Source organism: Seriola aureovittata, chromosome 9, assembly GCF_021018895.1.
Source record: "Seriola aureovittata isolate HTS-2021-v1 ecotype China chromosome 9, ASM2101889v1, whole genome shotgun sequence".
In the NCBI taxonomy this organism is placed as follows: Eukaryota; Metazoa; Chordata; class Actinopteri; order Carangiformes; family Carangidae; genus Seriola; species Seriola aureovittata.
In genome coordinates this window covers 14,003,048-14,022,600 of record NC_079372.1, presented here as the reverse complement: position 1 = coordinate 14,022,600, position 19,553 = coordinate 14,003,048, and the positions used below count along the sequence as shown (strand labels likewise).

At 41.5% G+C, this 19,553-nt stretch overlaps 1 protein-coding gene across 1 annotated transcript; it reads right to left on the bottom strand.

Moving 5' to 3' along the window:
* Nucleotides 1-696: 696 nt before the first annotated feature.
* cacna1fa (calcium channel, voltage-dependent, L type, alpha 1F subunit a) lies at nt 697-17,077 on the bottom strand. The gene is made up of 44 exons (XM_056385473.1): nt 16,823-17,077; nt 16,565-16,710; nt 16,318-16,470; nt 16,019-16,215; nt 15,821-15,924; nt 15,542-15,684; nt 15,388-15,456; nt 15,247-15,310; nt 15,056-15,082; nt 14,404-14,564; nt 14,034-14,259; nt 13,716-13,923; nt 13,442-13,562; nt 13,251-13,323; nt 13,016-13,079; nt 12,871-12,928; nt 12,669-12,765; nt 11,994-12,123; nt 11,787-11,846; nt 11,575-11,681; nt 11,246-11,333; nt 10,933-11,040; nt 10,759-10,811; nt 10,512-10,658; nt 9,963-10,164; nt 9,680-9,838; nt 9,474-9,584; nt 9,298-9,381; nt 8,301-8,321; nt 8,036-8,170; nt 7,862-7,927; nt 7,581-7,672; nt 6,991-7,150; nt 5,601-5,728; nt 5,281-5,377; nt 5,090-5,192; nt 4,866-4,967; nt 4,616-4,740; nt 3,802-4,148; nt 3,550-3,717; nt 2,655-3,043; nt 2,065-2,168; nt 1,628-1,957; nt 697-1,534 (listed from the first exon to the last, which is right to left on the bottom strand). Exons 1-44 carry the CDS (start codon nt 16,885-16,887, stop codon nt 1,328-1,330), a joined length of 5,799 nt encoding a protein of 1,932 aa, XP_056241448.1. The 5' UTR covers nt 16,888-17,077; the 3' UTR covers nt 697-1,327.
* Nucleotides 17,078-19,553: the final 2,476 nt, after the last annotated feature.

The window sequence follows — 19,553 nt, the reverse complement described above, 5'->3', positions numbered from 1 at the left end:
GTCAGATAAATCGCTGGACGTGGAGTAAGGAGTAGGCGAGTCGAGGCATCTGTCCAATCACAGCGCTGCTTTATTCTAAGGGGAGCTGAGATCGCCTGCAGGGGGTTATTCTAATGAAGAAGAGAGAGGCATGGAGACAGTTCACGCTTTAGTAGACAGGAGGAGAGATGTAGAGAAGCTGTGGTGGGGGTGGGCGGTAAAAAAGGTCGGTGAAGAACTGTTGCTGGTCATTAGCAGGCAGCAACATCACCTGACATCAACACAAACAGTTGTATTTTTAGAATAACACATTTTCTCTCAAACCCTAACTCTGCAGAGAGCAAGTTGGGGGAGGTTCAGGAGAAGTTCAAGTCATGTAGATCCATGCAAAATAGCATCGAACATGAATAAACGCTGTGTGATGTAGCGCTGAACAGCACACACATAAGTCATTGTTTTGCATGCTTTTTTTCTCTAAAAGGAGAAGTGAAACCCAGATGTTGTCCATCTGCTGGTCCATTAATGGCTGATTATATAATTCACTCCTTTGTGTTTCATTGCAGTTTTCAACATCCATTGTAACACTGCTGTAAACAAAATAAACAAAAACTAAAGAACTTTTCAGCTAAAGGACACTGTTTTCAATGGTACCTTATTACTTACTGCACAAAATAATAATTACAATGACAAGAATAAAATGCATTTGAGAAAACGTGTTTTATTTGTGCACTGTGGATACCCCACTGCCAACATTTTGACCGAAAAAAGACATATTTATACATTTTTGCTTAGAGGATATTCAATATATTTAAATATTTCTCTAAAACAGTGAACGCTGTTGGGCACTCACACACTGGATCTCCTCATCTGTGCAACAAAATATAAAGGTTTTTATTGATCTAATAGTTTTACCATATTCTAATTTTACAGTTTATGTGCCATGATTGCAACTGAATATACACTTGTATAAAGTGACAACAATTCAAGTACAGTATAAAATAAAAATACAATGCAAAGTGGTCCTTTGTTATAATACCTAGAGCTACTGTTTGCACTCATATTCAGCAGGCTCTTCAGCAAAACACTGCAGTCAGTGTTCACCGGAAACCTTGTCGAGTCCACATACTGACATGTTCTTAAAATAAGTGCATGTGTGTTTTGGCATTCGCAAACAAAAGCATATCACACTCTCAGGACAACAAAGTAGGAAAAAGTCGTGTCCCATTTGTATCCCATCCCATCATTTCTTTGTTCTCCAAAGAAGATATAAACACACCCCAAATAAAATTTCTTTCTTTTTTTCCTTACAAACTTCATACTTCACTTTCTTATTTCAGTTTTGCTGATCTCAGTAAGAAATCACACAGTTCATTTCATCGGCCAGTTCTTCCTCAAACCGAGAAATGGACTGACTGGCTCCGCGGGCTATCAGGTCAGCAGCAGCGTTCTCCATTTCGTCCAGGCTCATGCGACAGGCCTCAGCAATCTCTCGCTTGGCAAAGCTCACAAACTTTGGGTCCCTGGCGTAGACGCCGAGACCCTCGGAGATCAAGATCTGATGTTAGAAAGGAAAGAACGAGGCGGAGTGAGTATGTTTTCTGATCTGTCTTAAAACCACAGTCAGGTGCCAGGTACCATGATTACTCACCGACTCAACCAGACTGTCTGCACTCCCTTTGTCTACGAAGCCCTGGTTGACCGGCGGCATCCTGACGCTGGTGAAGGTCCTTGTCTGACCGGGGTACCAGCCGGGACGGCTCCCTACAGGGAGGCTGGCGGAGCCGTCGCTCCACAGCGGCTGGCTGTTGCCGGTGGCATCGTCCACCAGGATCATAGGAGTGTAGATGAGCTTGCCCCTGCGCCCTGAGGGGTTGATTATTCCTGGAACAGGAGTGGTGCCAGCTGCTGCTGTGTTTGCCCACGAGGCGGACGACATTGAGGACACGCTGCTGGGCCGGGAGTCCAGACTGTGCTGGACCTGTCACAAGAAAGCACGAACAGGAGAAGACCAAGGAAACCAGATGAGAAACCCTGTGTGGCTGTTGAGAGAGAGAGTTTGAGAGAGCGTACGGGCCATGTTTTTACCTGTAGTCGGGATCTGGACGGGGATGTGCTCCTCGTATAGTTTCCTGGCTCGTCCACACTGCTCTGAGGCCTCAGACACTGGAAGTTAAAGGCGGGTTTATGACCTGAAACAATAGGTAAGGAAGTGTTAGGAGACTGGTGAAGATGGATGACTATAATCCCGCATCAGCAGTGAAAGTATACGACTTCAATCTCTGAAATATATCATTTATGATTATTCCACAGCATATTACAAGGTAAATAATCTGTTATCTTTTGTGAAATTTCTCTGATTATTCAAGTAGAAAACAAACGAGTTTTACAAAGTCATATTTTAAAAACAGTGGTCAAAATTGAGGAGATTTTTAGTCCCAAATATGGGTCATGCTCCATCACACTGGATCCTATATATCCCATAATGCAACCAGTTGCATCTTTTTGTTAGATCCTTTGTGCCATGTCCTCGAAACTTTGACTGTAATTGTAAGAATGATACTCAATGGAAAATAATGTATCATATAAGAGTGTGATGCAGATCAGATCATTGGATATCAGTTAATAAAATCTGTTCTCAGAACCAACCCTGAAAAGAAGAAAAAGATGTTTCTCACCTCTGGGTATGGCAGGAAGTAGTCGTCTCCTGACAAACCGTGAGCCGCTGTTTTCATTCCCACTGTAGCCATTCCCAGTATAACCACTCATAGTGCTGCCATTTTCATGGCAGCCGCTCACCATACTTCCATTACCATTGGTGCTGATGATGCTGCCGTTCTCATTGTAGCCTGCGTATCCATTCCCGTTATACCCATTTTCATTATAGGGGGTGGGGCTTGTAGCAACGCTCCCTCCATTCATGCTGGTGTTATTGTAACCATTACTAATGAAGCCGTTCATATCAGTGTCATAGGGTATCTCCCCAATGCTGTTAGCTCTGTCCAGGCTCTGTCCATTGTAGCCAGTCTCAGTTGGTTCAGGAGAAACAGCTTCTGGATAAACGTACCTACAAGATCCAAATCAAGACTTTAAGCATGAGTTCATGTTTCTAAAGGAATAGTCTGGCACTTTGAGAAAAATGCTTCCTCACTTTCTTGCTGAGAGTTGGATGAGAAGATTGACACATCTCTCACATCTGTCAATTAAATATGAAGCCGACCACCGACTCTAAAGCTCACTGATTAAAATGTTATATATTTTGTTTGTTTAATCTGTAGAAAAACCAAAGTGTACAAACAACAAACTGTGGTTTTATGGCGGCTTATATGGGGGACTATTTGCTTGCCAGGAGCAGTGACTTCCTGGAGTCTTGTCGTCATCTTGAGGCTGCCAGGCAAGAAATAGTCCCCCGCATAACCCTCTGTACCCTCTGTGGTATATTGATCTTCTCATCTTACTGTCGGCAAGAATGTGAATTTGTACATTTGGCAAAATATCGCACACTCCCTTCTTCACTGTCCATCATTTATTACATACTGTTGCTCTCTCCTCACTTTGGTTCTTGTTTCTTACCTGTCTACTGATGCTAGAATTGCAGCATCAAGTTCACTGTTATAAACCTGCTCCGGCTGCTCTGCTGCTACGGGTGTAGCCACCACAACTGGCTCTTCAGCCACAACCTCTCCTCCAACTGATATGTCCGGGGTAGGAGGAGGAGGCAACTCAGTGATGGAGTCCATCCTGTTCGAAAAGAGCAGGCGAGTGAGGAAACAAATCGTTGTGATTTTCACTGAAAATTACAGTACACAAATGAGAGAAACACACCTGATGGGCAGGGGCCCAGACCTCACAGGCTGTTCCGTTACAATGCTGACACCTGCCAGCTCTGATCCTGGTCTTTGGTGCTCCTCTAGGCCCGTCACCTGCTCTGTGATCACGCCCCCGTTGGCTATATTGGGCTCGGGTTCAACAAACACAGTCGTATGCTCCATGAACATGTCTATGGGCGGCATTGGCGTGCTGGCGGGCGTATTGGTCGCTGAGGTCCCAGCCTCACTGTCGAATATCTCATCACCTGTCATCTCTCCGTCCGCAGCTTCCTCTTCTTCCAGGTCACAGGCCATCGCCAGACGCATCTCTGGAGCCAGGTCCTGCAGCGTCCGCAGCCCTTGCTAAGAACACACACATAAACTCTGATCATTATGTTAATAGTGATTGTCTAGCACATTTCTATAAAGCAACAACAAAGTTTAAGTTCCCCATTACACAAAAAAAGTGTTTTGCTCATTTTATTATTTCATTTTTCTGTTTGAGCATCACTATGCAAAATCATGTTTGTGCATATCATGCGTGTTTGACAGTGGACAGCTGTTTTCTCACTCATCTGCTAAAGTGGGGAAAGTTTTAGTGAAGTAGTGAAGAGACATCTGTGTCTAATAGTTGAATAAACCATATTTGCATATTCACACATGGTGGATTTTCCAATGAGGGAACAGAGAAGACGTACACAAAACAAAAGTAACTGACTTTGTAGAAAAACCATATCGCAGTCAAATAATTACTCAAATCAGGGTATTTTTCCTGTGTCATAACAGGAAATTGGAGGAATTGGTTTTTAGACTAAAAAGCATAAATTCACCTGAAGAGAAGCCGCCTTGTCCTTCCTTTTGGATTTCCTCTCCCTCTCCTTTCTCTTGCGGAACTTTTTGAAATAGTCCTGAATCAAGAAGCTGGCATAAAACTTCCCACAAGTCACCTCATCACCTATGAAGGAAAAAAAACTGTTGCGATAGGTGTTGGAGGGAAAGAGGAACTGAATAAACTCCAGTAAAATTACTTTCTAAGTTTTTTTCCATCATGGGAGGCAGCTATGTAATTTTTTGATGTACCTCTAGGTGGAGGAATGACTTCATCGATGAGCTTGGGCTTAGTGCGCTTCCAGAGCTTCTTAATAATCAGCTTCAGCTCTTCATTCTGCTGGTCGATGGGGCCTGAGGGCAACAACAAATCCTTTAAGGAAACCAGCAGCCTGACTACACTCAGCAGGGTAATCTCATACAAGTACAACGACTGCGAATGAGATTCTGTGTGTGTTACGTGTTGGAGGTCTTACCTTCAGTCTTGATCTTCAGTGAGGTTCGCACAAGAGCAAACAGCGTAGCATTGAAGGTGACTGTCCCATCAGCGTGCAGGGGGACATTCATAGCAACAAGTCTCTGAGAGGATAAGATGAGACGGAAGGAGTGAGATCGATCTGTTCCTGCTCCTAATACCTAATGTGAGGCACTGAATGCGTTTAGTTACCTTGCAAGCAACACGATGAGGACACAGCTTTCCAAAACCGAGAGGCGGCTGAATCCTTCGCAGCATAGTGACGACGTCAATGTGCTTTATACGACCGCTGCATGAGGCAGAAAAACACAAAACAGACGTTTACTGAGAGATAAAAGTGAAAAGTTACATATTGGAAACTGTGATAGGAGTAATATCTGCATGTTGCTGCACAATTCTCCTTTCATCTATGATGATTTCCGATAGCCTTGCACCTGAAAGTGATTTGTGTATAACTACACATTTTTTTGAGGGAACAAAAGGATGAAAGAGAAATGAGGAACAAGACTTACGTGGCCTCTGGATCGTAGTCTGACCAAACTCTCTTGAACTCGTCCAGGTGGTGAGTACCGAGCACAGTCCAGTCTCGTGTCAGGTATTCAAAGTTGTCCATGATGACAGCAATGAACAAGTTGATGATCTGACAGAGACAAGGACAGAAACATAACAACTATTTGTGTGTTTGTGACCAACACATCACTTATAAAACAATATTTGATTGATTGACTGCTTAAAGTGTGTTTATTAAAGCGTGTGAATTTTGATTGACACAAAGACCCATTATTAATGGTTGATCATTATGATATATAATACACCCTTAAAGAAATCTGTAAGTTGAAATACAACATCAAGTAAAATGAAGGTATTATATGTGTATAAAAGTGAATAAATATAGTTTGAATAGAGTAGTCTAAAAGTCAACATTTTGCATTAGGGTGTCATTGTTTGCTTTTACATGCCTGTGTTTATTGGTCTTTTCGTAATGAGTGAACATTTGCATGTCAGTCCATCCAGTTCTAATATAGTAAATGACCCCAGAAGGACTCAGGGGTCCGGGTCTACTTTTAGCAGCTTGGAGGGTCTCAGTGGATTTCTGCTAAAGGTCGCAGACCACACGCAGACTGATGGACGTCAGCTGTCCACAGGAAAAGAAACCATAGAAGGAATGCAAGAAACACATGAAGAGCAGGGCTGAGCATGAACTTGGACTCTGTGGTTGTAAATCAGACTTCAAGGAACAAGGAAACAGTTTAGAATGAGGAAATGGTCCGACGGAGGAGGAGATTAAAGGTCCATGATGGTCTCAAACTGACATTTTAAAATAAATAGAGTGCGTCAAATGGGAGTGCAGGGGCAAAAGGGGGTTAATATTGGGATGTCTTTCGGGCTCTAAAAAACATGAAAATCATAAAATCGTTTGGATTAAAATATTGCACATGCTTGAAATTTTTGCCTCTGTACAAATGTACTTTCTCTCACAACTTCAGATCTGACCCTGTTCTTTTCTCGCACAATTTCCATGTTTAAAATCACCTTCATTCAATCTGTCTTAAAATAGCACTGAAGTCAAATATTTGCACCCTTCTAAATCAGGATTTTGTGATCCGGGTCTGCTGTCTGGATTAATAAAATCCACAGATGTGGGAGTTCTCTGAGGAGCTGGAGACTGGAGAAGACAGGGTTAAGCTTTTAAAACTACTACTACACTGCTGGTGTAATACTATCCTCTCTGCTTCCATCTGACTTTGATCCCACAGGCCTCATGGTCTGTAAAACAAGTCTGAATTAATTATACCTAAATTTAATTTGGAGTCAGGCGGCTGTATTCATTTATATCTAAGCAGGCGAAGTCTTTTAGAAACCAGAACGATGTGATCCTTAATCCTCCTTGGCCTCGCTCACCAGGTAAGCGCACAGCATGAAGAAGCTGATGAAGTAGATGTAGGACAAGTTGCTACCGCAGCTGAACTCTTCACCAGGTTCAGTGTCGCTCTCTGGGTCACAGCGTCTGCCGGGGAGGGCTGCCAACATGATCTCCTGCCACTGCTCTCCAGTGGCACACCTACAAGGACACGGAGACAGAGCTGTACTGTCATTTGTCCCTTTCATTCAGTTTATCAAGATCTTCAAAATCGTTGTTTAAAAGGAGGAGAAGAAAATTATTTATTTACTACTAATTAATGCCGGAAAGAAGAAATGTTGTGTTGGGGTGTAACTCTTAATATTTACAAAAAAATAATTCTCAGCACCATACAAACTTACAATCTATTATCAAATGGCATTGCTAATGATTAAAAGAAGCTAATCTTGTAATCTTATTTAGATCACTCAGAAATTTGATTTAAAATCTGGTTTTAAATATCCTTTAATTAATGAAGGAAAGTGAATTTTCTATCTATTTCCGATACATGAAGAAACAAGAGTGATGTAATTATAAGAAAAACCGTGACAACAAGTTTATCATCTGTCTGTATCTGGATCAAATAGCTCACCTAAAAAGCACCAGAACTGCACTGAAGAAAGTCTGGAAGTTGCAGTTTCTGTTGATATGTGTATCATCATCGACGGCCACTTTCCCAAACGTCTGCAAAGAGAGCAGCGCACTGGGTGAGACAGAGACAGCTGCAACCACAGGAGCAATTTGACTGATAATTTAGTGCATTGTGCGCAGGGTGTCCTGATTGCTTTACGTTGTTTTACTTATCATTCATTTGTAGTTGATTCATTTTAGGTGGTGAAAATGAAACAATTTAAAAGCGTAGGGCTCACTCACCTGCATGCCAATCACAGCATAGATGAAAAAGATCATGGCGATGAGCAGACCGACATAAGGCAGGGCCTGAGTGGATACAAGTCAAGAGCTCAATTCATGACGGTGCACTGAAATCAACCCTTTATTTAATCATTTTTGGCATCATGTACATTATTTGCTCTGTGCTGCACTGACCTGGAGGGACTTGACAAAAGTCCAGAGAAGAGTTCGAATACCCTCTCCTTTGCTGAGCAGTTTGACCAGCCTCAACACTCTGAACAACCGGAAGAAGGTGATGGACACTTTTCCACTTTCTCCTTTACTACCACCCTTGACATAATGAGTTGAGACAACAGACAGGTAAATACGTACATCTGTTACATTGCTTACACATGTTTTGAAGTATAAATCTGAAACCTAAGACATATTTGAAGCTCCAGTGGTCGTGTTCAGCTCTTACCTCACCATGGCCGCCTCCTCCCTGGATCAATATTTCGGGCGATCAACAACAAGCAGAGACAACATGTAGGAGGAAAGAGATTAAAAAGCCGTCAGGATCAGGCACAAAGGGTTTAATTATCAGAGTGATATATCAGTCAACAAAGCATCTCACTGAACAACAAGCTAACTAACACACTGCTTGTGTAAAGTCATTTTAGAAACACTGAGGTTGTGAGTTCAATTCAGTATCACCCAGTCTTTTTCTGTATTATTTGGACTTTTCATAGCGCATTTATTCAGTTAACTGTTCAGTTATATTCACTGTAGTACTGTTTTGAAGCTCCCTCAACACTTCTGGGTGGTCAAATTTCCATATATCTATTATAACAATACTGGAATGAGCCTATAACATGCCAGCCATGTGTAAGTTGGTCACTAAACACCTGAAAATTCCCAGGAAAATTTACAGAAAACACAACTTCATTATCTTGATGTTAGTTGTAGTGAAACATTTTCATTCTGGCACCTGGATTCTTCTGTGAAAATTGAGAACTGAATGATTGCTGTTAATGTTGTAAGATAAGATTAGTAGTTTATTATTCCCACAGGAAATAAATTTGGGAAATTTGCAGTCTTACAGCAGCAAAGTTAAAAAGAGACTAATAATAGATAATAATATTATAGGATGTACAAATCGATATTTAAATATAGCAAAAATAGCAGCAGTTAACATGTCTGCTCTTTAGATGCTACATGCAGCTCTAAGTTGGAGTTAATTGGATATTTCTTTTTCTGTTTGACTGAAACAAGAAACAAAATTAACAAATGGATCTTGAAACTGAAATTTTTTTTTACAGCAAACATAGAAAAATTTCATGGCCAGCCTCCGGAGATTCATTTCATATTAAATTCATTGCTTGTGCACAGACTTAGAGCGCAGTGTAAAGCGCCACTACAGCCTCTTGTCAGGAATATAATGCAGTATGTAGCAATGACACAGGGATTTTGTAACTTACACTAAATTCAGACACTGCAATGTCCAACACACTCCCCACGACAATCAAAGCATCGAATGAATTCCAAGGATCGATGAAATAATGCTGCATAAAAAGAAATAAGCAAAGTGAGACTTAACAAAAAAGAGTGGTGGCAGTTGTGAATTCTGTAAGGTTAAAAAAAAAAAAAGCCTCACATGAGCCCGCAGAGCCAGTAACTTGATGATCATCTCTATAGTGAAAACCACAGTGAAGATCATGTTGAGGATGTCCATGACGGAGGTGAAGAGTTTCGATTGCTCGTAATGCTGAGAGAGAAACCCCCCCACAAAACTTCACATCAAACACTGTAATAATGTACATTCACACTCAAAGCATTTGAGTGATATGTGTGTAATGGTACCTGAATAGCCAGAGTGAGGGTGTTTCCCAGAATCAGCACAAACATAACATATTCAAACTGGCTGGAGTTGATTATCTTCCAGAATTTGAGCTGGGAAGGGTTTTTGGGAATGTAAATCTTTATAGGTTGAGCTTTCAGTGCGTAGTACACACACTGGCGCTGGACAGGGCAAAAAGAAAAGAACGAATGGTATTGACTTTGAAATAATGAAACAAAGCATGGATGAAAATTACAGTGACACTAAAACCAAAAGTATAAATCGAGATTTTGTAAATAAACTAACTTGATTTTTGTTGAGTTCACAGTTTTTAAACTCAGCCTCTCCTTGTTCTCGAAATGTGATGATGACAAAACCCACAAAGATGTTCATCATGAAGAAGGCAATGATGATGATGTAGATGATGAAAAAGATGGAGATCTCTACTCTGTAGTTGTAAATGGGCCCTCGGTCTACAGCGTTGGCGTCCACAGCCCGGTAAAGAAGCCTTAATACAAAAAAAAACAACGCTGAGAAAACATTTCCTGGTCAAAAATCAAATCTGTTTATCCAGAGTCATATAAATATAAACCATTTGTGTGAATATTAAGTGCTGAGTGAATTCTTGAGTTATGGCTAAAAATGTATTTTGTGTGGTCACAGTGACCTTTGACCTTTGACCACCAAAATGTAATCTAAGCTCCAGAGTTACTGTGTTCACAAGCCCAAAAGTATGTTTTGTGAGGTTCCCTCATTCTGATGAAGATGAACTCTGCAGTTTATTTTGAGTTAATCCCATTTGCACGATGAATAGAGAACTACAGTAAATGAAAACAGTGTAAAGTGGCTACTCACTGTGGCCAGCCTTCAAATGTTGATACAGTGAACAAAGCCAGCATGCCCATCAGCACATTGTCGAAGTTGAAATCACTGTTTTCCCAAATCCTCTCTCTCACCATGGGGTGGTTCATGTCTCCGTCTTTATAGACCACAAACGTTCCCCTAAAATCAAACACATACACACATTTTATGACATACACAGCATGTTAAGAGACTGTTAGGTGCTTTTTATTGAGTAGAAAAATGATACAAGAAAACTGACTTGCACTCGACTGGAGTGTGTTTGGCTTCATCTGTGCAGCTGTAGAATCTGCCCTGTAGCATGAAACACAGAAAAGTTAAACCATTTAAAAACACCAGCAGCTATTTGCCTTTTAATTTCTGTGAGTAAAAGAAAAAAAAAACTGTTCAAATGGTTGAAAATGTGAACATTTACCTTGAAGAGCTGCACTCCGATACACGCAAACATGAACTGAAGGAGTGTTGTGACAATCAAGATGTTACCGATGGTGCGGATTGCCACGAACACACACTGCACCACATTCTGTGAACATAAAAGCAAAGAAGCACATGTGTTAGCTTTAAATAGCAACAAACTGTACTTGAACTAACAAACATCAAATATACAATGAGTGACCAGAAAAATGGCAAAAATATACAATGTAACAGAACAAACTTGAAGTAAATGCTAACTTCCTTAATATATAGTTTTAATAAAATAAAAAAGAAAGATAAACAAGAGAATTTACCTTTAGCCCCTTGGCTCTGTTAATGGCTCGAAGAGGCCTGAGCACACGCAACACTCGGAGGATCTTCACCACAGAGATCGCACTTGAACTGGGAGCAACAAGGATTTAGAGAAATTAAAAATAATGAAATGTCTAATAATGAAAGCAGGTTTTACTCCGAAATGGAACAAATGTGAAAAGAAAATCCCTTTCTTAAACTGAACTCTAAAAAGTGCTGCCCTCAAGCCTCGACACATTAATGAGACGTCAGGTCACAGCTACGCAACAGTGACTCCTGTCAGTTCTTCTGTCCAAAGTGTTCAGTTTGCATTATGCAGGCGTCTACTCACTGCAGAAAGAAGGATGTGAGCGACACACCGACAACCAGCAGGTCGAGGAGGTTGAAGGCATTTCTGCAGAAGGAGCCGGTGTGCAGAAAAGCTCCGTAGACTGTCATCTAGACACGAAGTGAGGAAGTGAGGAGGCAAAGTCAGAAACTTCCATCTAGTGAACACATCACCTTCCATTTCACTGTGTCTGTTTCAGCCAGATTAACAATTACCTTCAGTACGATCTCCACTGTGAAAACGGATGTGAATACATAATCTGCATAACCGAGCACCTGAGGAAAACCAAAAATTAGTACGAGTATTAATTTTTGTTGTCATGACTGATGGTCAATTATGAGCAGGCAGGGATGAAGGGGATATGACATTCTGCTTGCACGAGGAAAAGCAGATGTGACGTGATCTGATGTAGTTGGTCTTACTATGTTCCTGAATGAGTGGGATTTGATTGGATCCTCAGCAGCCAGGGAAATACTACTGAGGATGATGAAGATGAGGATGAAGTTGGTGAAGTAGGGGTGATGGATGAGGTTATGGCAGGCGACTCGCAAACTGAGGTTTGGAAGGAAATTAGACATAAGAATTAGAGAAATGGAGTTTCAGCAACGTCGTGGCGTTAGTCACACAACGTAGTCCTAAATTAGTAGGAAGTTAAAGGAGCTAGTTTTAAGTTTTGCTATCACTACAATGCCAACTTTAGCATTAACAGCTTTTTATTTACCTGTCCAGACGAAATGTTTTCAGCTGTCTCCAATGGTGGAAACAACCCTTTTGTTTTGCTTCTATTTCTTGTACCGAAGTTAGCATGCTAACCATCTAGCCCCGGCTCGGTCAGACTGTCACTTTCCGATACTGAGTCACTGTAGTGTCCAGTCTGCCCTGAAGATGTAACGTTGCTCAGAGAGCGTTTTATAACCTCTGGTATCGTAAAGGCAACGATGGTTGAAGCTCTTGCGAAGACTCGTAAGTGAACAGCTGTTAATGCTAACGCTGGCTGTGTAGCAATAGCAAAACATACAAAAAGCTCCTTTAAAGAGTAAGAGCATAGAATTTTAGTAGATTTGGGTTCATTGGGCACGAATATGTTCTCAGATTACCAGTTTTTCTTTCCAAGAATGAAGAAGGAGCTTCCATCCGGGATTGGTACGATCTTCTCTTTAGGCCCGGAGAACTCTGGCTTTAATGGAGCAACTCCTACAGTAAAATAAAGAGCAAACAAGAAAGGTATATGAGACAGTTTACATCTTAATCAGCATGTCTAATGTTTCCTCTGCAGGATGTGATGTCCGTCACCCTCACCCTCTAATCCCTCAATGGCCCTCAGCTCCTCGTTTTCCTGCCAGTCGTCCTCTTCGTTCTACAGACAGAACACATGATCAGCTGTTGTAACTCTGGCATCTCACTTTTTATAAAATCTGCAGGAAAACATTAAAACATTATCTACCCCTGCATCCTCATCTTCTTTATCTTCATCCTCATCCCACTCTTCCTCCTCTTCCTTTTTCTCTCTGAAAAAACAAGTACCAGGAAACTACAGTTAATCGAAGTTTAAATCACATTTTTGCAATCACTCTTAGTACACTGATGAGTGTAAACGCAGCAGGAAATACAAGGATAAGTCACTTATAAATGTGTATGACACTACTGCTCACTATCACCTTTTGTTATGGCAAACTTACTCGACATCTTTCTTTCCGCCGCCTCCTGCTAAGTTGTCCACAGCGATAGCCAAGAAGACATTGAGCAGGATGTCTGATCACAACATTAAGGAGTCATATTTTTTCCACTGGGTCCTAAAGACTAAACTCAATGTTCAGCAGTTGGAGCGGAAATATGTTTGAACTATTGATCACTTCTAGGAAAAGGATACAATTACCACAGACAAAGAGGATGACAAAGTAAACGCACACCACCATGTTAGGGAAGATGGGCCCTCCATAGGCCATAATGCCGTCATACATCACAGCGTTCCAGTCCTCTCCAGTGAGTATCTGCAACGACGGTCCGTCAGAGAGGAAAGAAAAAAGAGACACAAGGAGACAGGTGGAGTGAGAGAGCTGTAACTCATACCACACTACACAGAACTGCTGATAAATTAAAAACATGGATAGTAGCATGTGAGATATTGTGGAGATGTAAATCACCTGGAAACAAGTGAGCAGAGCCTGGGGGAAGGAGTCAAAGGTACTTCTCTTCATCTGAGTCTCATCAAAGTTGAATTTGCCTCCAAACAACTGCATGCCCAGCAAGGCGAAGATGATGAGGAAGAGGAAGAGCAGGAGCAGCAGGGAGCAAATAGCTTTCATGGAGTTGAGCAGGGAGTTGACCAGGTCAGATAAGGCCGCCCAGTGCCTGGAAACAACGAGAGAGCATGGATACACTTCAGGAAATTACACACAAGATGCATCAAATGCCTAAAAAAAAGTTGACAGTTGTCCTCCTTAAGCTCCGTTATCAGTTACCGCGTCATCTTAAATATCCTGAGCAGTCGGATGCAGCGCAGCACGGAGATGCCGATAGGCGGGATGACCTCCATCTCTACGAGCAGGGTCTCGAGGATACCGCCGCACACCACGAAGCAATCAAAGCGGTTGAACAACGCCATGAAGTAGATCTGCAGGCCAAAGGCGTACATCTTCATCAACATCTCCAGAGTGAACAGCAGCAGCAGGATCTTGTTGGCTCGCTCTGCGGGAAACAGAGAAGAAGAGGTGGAGTCATGGTTTTATTTTTCCGCTCCTGATTCCCTCTTAATCAAACTATACATAGGGTTGGGATCAAAAAATTAGGTCTACTCAGCATAGGTTAAGATTAAAAGGTCTGCGCTCTTACCTTGCATTTCTGTGAGCCACTTAGGCTGTCCGTAATGCTCGGAGGCACTGGCCACTGTGTTGAGAAACACCAGGAGAAGCACCAGCCAGTAGAAGTTTGTGGTCTTAACAGCCACACGGCAATTCTTCCTCATGGTATGATTCAGCTGGCACAGCTGGTCGCTAAAGAAAGAGTGGACACAGTATTTTGAATTAAGAAAGTGCCATACGGAGCGCCAGGGAGTCAGTCCCTCCAAAACCACCAAGTTCATGATTTGTCCAGGTGTAGGTTTGTGTCTCATATATACTATATATAAAGCTGCAACAAAACACTATTGTTAATTGTAATTAATGGTATAATATGCTCACAAAAAACAACTGGTAATTACATCCATATGTTATAGGAATGGAGCCATGCTTACCCTGTGTTGCACTACACAATCATATTCTTCCATATTTTTTTTAATTTTACTATATCAACTTGACAACAGCACTGCATCATTCTATTGATTTTGACTAATGATTAACAAAATCAAATGTTATGAATGCATAACATGATACAAACAATATACTCTATTATTATTTCCCAACTGGAAGAAAAAACTGTGTCTGAAAGCAGACGCTCTTCATCACATAAACATTTCACATGCAGTGTGTAATGTTGAAAATCTTACCAGAAGCTATTGGCCATCATCTTTGCCCTGAGACAACGAGAGAGAGAGAGAGAGAGAGAGAGAGAGAGAGAGAGAGAGAGAGAGAGAGAGAGAGAGAGAGAGAGAGGGAGAGGGATTAATAAATTGACATAATCACCTCCTGAGTGCCAGTAATAAATTGAAACTATGTTGTTATTTCTCTGTTGTCCTACATGAGAGAAGCGCAGCAGCCATTGTCATCATCGAGGTATGCTATATCATCATCAGAGTCTGACTCTGTTCAACACAGAGACAAGGTGTTAGAGAGAACCATATAAAACAAACATAGTAACAGACAGTGACAGCTGACATACCTCCGCCATCCTCGCTGTGTTTGTACCAGCCAAACTTCTTCATCATCTTTTTCTTTGCAATTGCAGCACCTTTGAAGACAAATACACACAGATTATGTATAAATGTAAAGCTACACAGTCTGTGTATGGAAGTGTAAATGTGTGTTAGACTAACGTTTGTTTCCTTCTTCGTCCACATCCTCGGCCTCTATGAGCCAATCCATGTAGCCAATCATGTCCTCCTCCATCTGTTTGCTCTCCTGCGCCTTCTGCAGCTCACCACGCGCCACAGCCTTTTCTCTCTCTTTGGAGAACTCTCTGTGCAAAAACACACACACACACAGACACAAGCTTGAAAAAACTAAGAAAAACAAAAAGGAGAAATGTAAGGGATTCAGTTTGTTTTGTCTTAATGCGACAGAAAATTGAGACCTGCTGCGCAGTGACTACCCACCCGCTCAACACACCCAATACAAGATTGATAATGAAAAATGATCCAAAGATGACAAGAGAAACAAAATAGATCCATGGAATCTCGTGACCGATGGCATCGTTCATCTGCGCAGAGAGACAGAGGGACAGAGTGTGGATCAGCAATTTCAATTTGGAGTCAGAAATAAACTACGGGGGATATAAGAACATGTCTGTGTACCCAGTAGAGCACGTCTGTCCAGCCCTCCATAGTGATGCACTGGAAAACAGTCAGCATGGCGAAGAAAATATTGTCAAAGTTTGTGATCCCGCCGTTGGGGCCCTCCCACTTGCCCCTGCACTCACTGCCATTGCCGACACAAAAGCGCCCATTCCCAGCAAACGCACAGGGTGAAGGGTCATCCTCCACCATGAGACCTGGAGCAGAGGACAGCAGGTAACAAAAACAGGCAGTGGGTCTATACATCCATGAAATATGGAGAGCGTAGAAATAAGTTTTTTAGCGCAGAGAGCAGAGACCTGTGCTCATGAAGTAGCACGTCTTGTGCATCCTGCCGATGAAGAGCTCCAAGCCGATGATAGCGTAGATGATGATGACGAACATGACCAACATACCGATGTGGAGAAGGGGGACCATGGCTTTCATGATGGAGTTCAACACAATTTGTAAACCTGATGAGAACAAAAACATACTTTTCAGTGGTGCATGTGGGATGAAGCACAGATGCAAAAAACACACAAACAAACTACAATTGATAAAACGCACTTGGCACTCCAGATACGAGTCGAAGTGGTCGTAACACCCTGAACGCTCTGAGTGCTTTGACATCCAGGCCTCCGGGTTTTCCTGCAGCATGATGGGCCTCTCCTGGCTTATGATCTGTCATGGCCTCTGCTATCACACTGAACAACCTGCACAGACACAGACTCTAGCTGTTTGCACTTTACTTTTTTATTTATTTTTTTTATTACTGACAGAACATTTGGAGATGGAAAATCATGACTACGTGAAGCACCAAAATACCCGACAATGACGATAACGAAATCAAGCAAGTTCCATCCGCTGCGTATGTAGGCGCTGGGGTGCATGACTAAGCCGTAGGCAAGAATTTTAGTGAAGGTCTCGATGGTGAAGATGACGAGGAAGACGTATTCGACTTGTTCCTAAGAAGAAAAGGTGGCGTAGGGATGGTTATGCAAAATTGGAATGACCTTTTTCTTTAAATGTTAGTGAGCGTGTCTGAAAGGAATGAATATGGAAGAGTGCTGAAGAAAATGTCAAGTGATTGTCACAGTAAAATAAAGACATTCAGAAGCTGTTGATTCCTACTCACTTCATATAGGCCTTCCAATAAGTGGCATTAATTTTCTTTTTAATGCTTATATCTTTACATCACATGTGTCATCGTTAAGGGCCGATTGCAGTGGCTTTCTAACCTCTTAACCCAGTGCATGACACATGCTTAAGCCCGTCACTGAATCCTTTTTCTGTAACTTCAGCTTAATGCTTCTAATCACTGTCATCACTGTCCCCAGGACTTCACCTGGGGCAGCCAACAATAATCCATGCATCGTGTGCTTTAGTGTAAGATGACTGATATTCACAAAAGAACTGTAATATTCACCAAACTTAGTCCAAGAATTGATGATATTAACTTTAGTAGGTCTCTGTAAGGAAGAGAATCTTAAAGCGTCAGCCTATGTCCTCTGTGAATCCAATAAAGGGATAAACATCTATCCTGCTGCAAGTCCCTCAGTGTGTGTGTGTGTGTGTGTGTGTGTGTGTGTGTGTGTGTGTGTGTGTGTGTGTGTGTGTGTGTCTGCCACTCTTAACTAAAATCACCTCCAATCAAACTCAAATATTTGATCACTTTTACTCTCTGCAAACTATCTAAGCATCACTTAGAACAATGCAATGACATTAACATCAGTGTGACTTGTAAATATACAAAGCTGTTGTCGAGAAAGAAAAAGACTAATTTTTGGTTTGAAATCTGCGTATTTTGGAATTAACAGAGAAAAATGATCAGAGACAGAGAAATAAAGAGAGAGACAGAGAGGGAGAGAAGTGAGATGAGGCAGATGGTTGGCGTTTAAGTAAGTCATGATCCCTGACAGGGTCACCTCGCAAAGGTCACAGCACAATTTTTTCCCCTCTAATACCATTACCACCCTAAAGAACACCATTTATTTCTCACTAATTGTTGCTACCTTCAGTATACCTACTGACTACTGTCCTTAAACCATTAAACCATTAAAACTTGTGTCATGTATCATTCACATGTCTATCAGTGTCTTCAAATGACCTCGAGAACCTGGGAAAGAGAGTCAGCTCAGGAGAGCCAGAAATATTTCTAAAGAAAGTCAAACCTTGGAAAATAGAAATGTAGAAAATTGCAAAATATAAAAGGAGCTGCTTCACTTCATAATCATAAAGATTTTGTAGTTTCAATAAGATGATATATTTCCAAGGACTGAGTGCTCTTTTAGTGGTCTGATTTAGAAAACTGGACGATCAAAGTTGCCAGCATCTATTTGAAGATTAGACTTCATGTGATATGAGATCGCCAAAACATCAGTGACACAAATTCATAGATGAATGAATGGTTGGATGAAACATCTGCAGAACTTTTGTTTTTTCAGTTCTTTTTTTCATTTCTATATAAGAACAATTCAGATTCACCCAGGTTTTTTTCCATGTTTTTTGATGATTGTTCTTTATGTTACATTTAGTTGTGTACTTTTATGTAATAAGCACAGCATCCTTTAGAGGCTGGCCGTGTTCTCATTGGTTCACTGACAAAAATCCAGGATTATATAGATTGTGTTTTTACACATTCTTTAAATGACGAAGCCCCTGTGTCGAAACACGGTGAAATAAAGAAGATTCTTCCAGTAAGTCAGGTTTTTGACATTTTCCTCCATGTGTAATAATGTGGTGATTAAATCAGGACATGTGATACCGTATCATCACAACTTACAGTATGCTTGAGCCTTACTTATCTTTTCTGACATTTCAAAATATGTAAAAGCCGTATACTGCATCTCTCCACTGGAAACTCACCAGTTTGTGATTGGTAGCGTTGGAGTCATCATCGGGGTACGGCTTGGTAACGCCCATGGCCACACAGTTGGCAAAAATGGCAAGTAGAATGAAAATATCAAAGGGCTTGAAGATTGAAGTTAAGGATACAAAAGGCCTCATGAACGCATCATTAAACGGAAAATGCACACAACTGCATAATAAAACTTCAACCCATCTAAACAATCCAACATTAACTCATTCACTCATTACACATTTGCATCACAAACAGGACTGTTTGCATAAACGCACACAAACGTCCTAACACACTCAGGAAAAAAGATATTTCCACTCCACTAGGGCCAGTGCTGCCATGCGGATGGGGTTGCTGAGGGTGAGGCAGCAGAGGGCTCGGGGGGCCCTGAGGGCGGACTTGTTCGCCTGCATCGCCTTCTTGGCCCCCCCCCCTCTTTTTCTGGCCGAGCCAGTTGACCCGAGGGTGTCTGATTTGCCTGCATCGCCCCCAGGGGGGGCATCTGTTGTAAAACACACATATATTAATGATGTTAATGGGATCAAAAATATGGGTATTACATGACGACTGAGGTGTGAGTTGTTTTATTCTTACAGAGAAAATATATGATACATCAGAGGTAACTGACATAGATAAGTTATTTGCTGGGTCTGTCATATTGGTAGACACCTTTACTGTTATGTAATCAAAAAACAAACA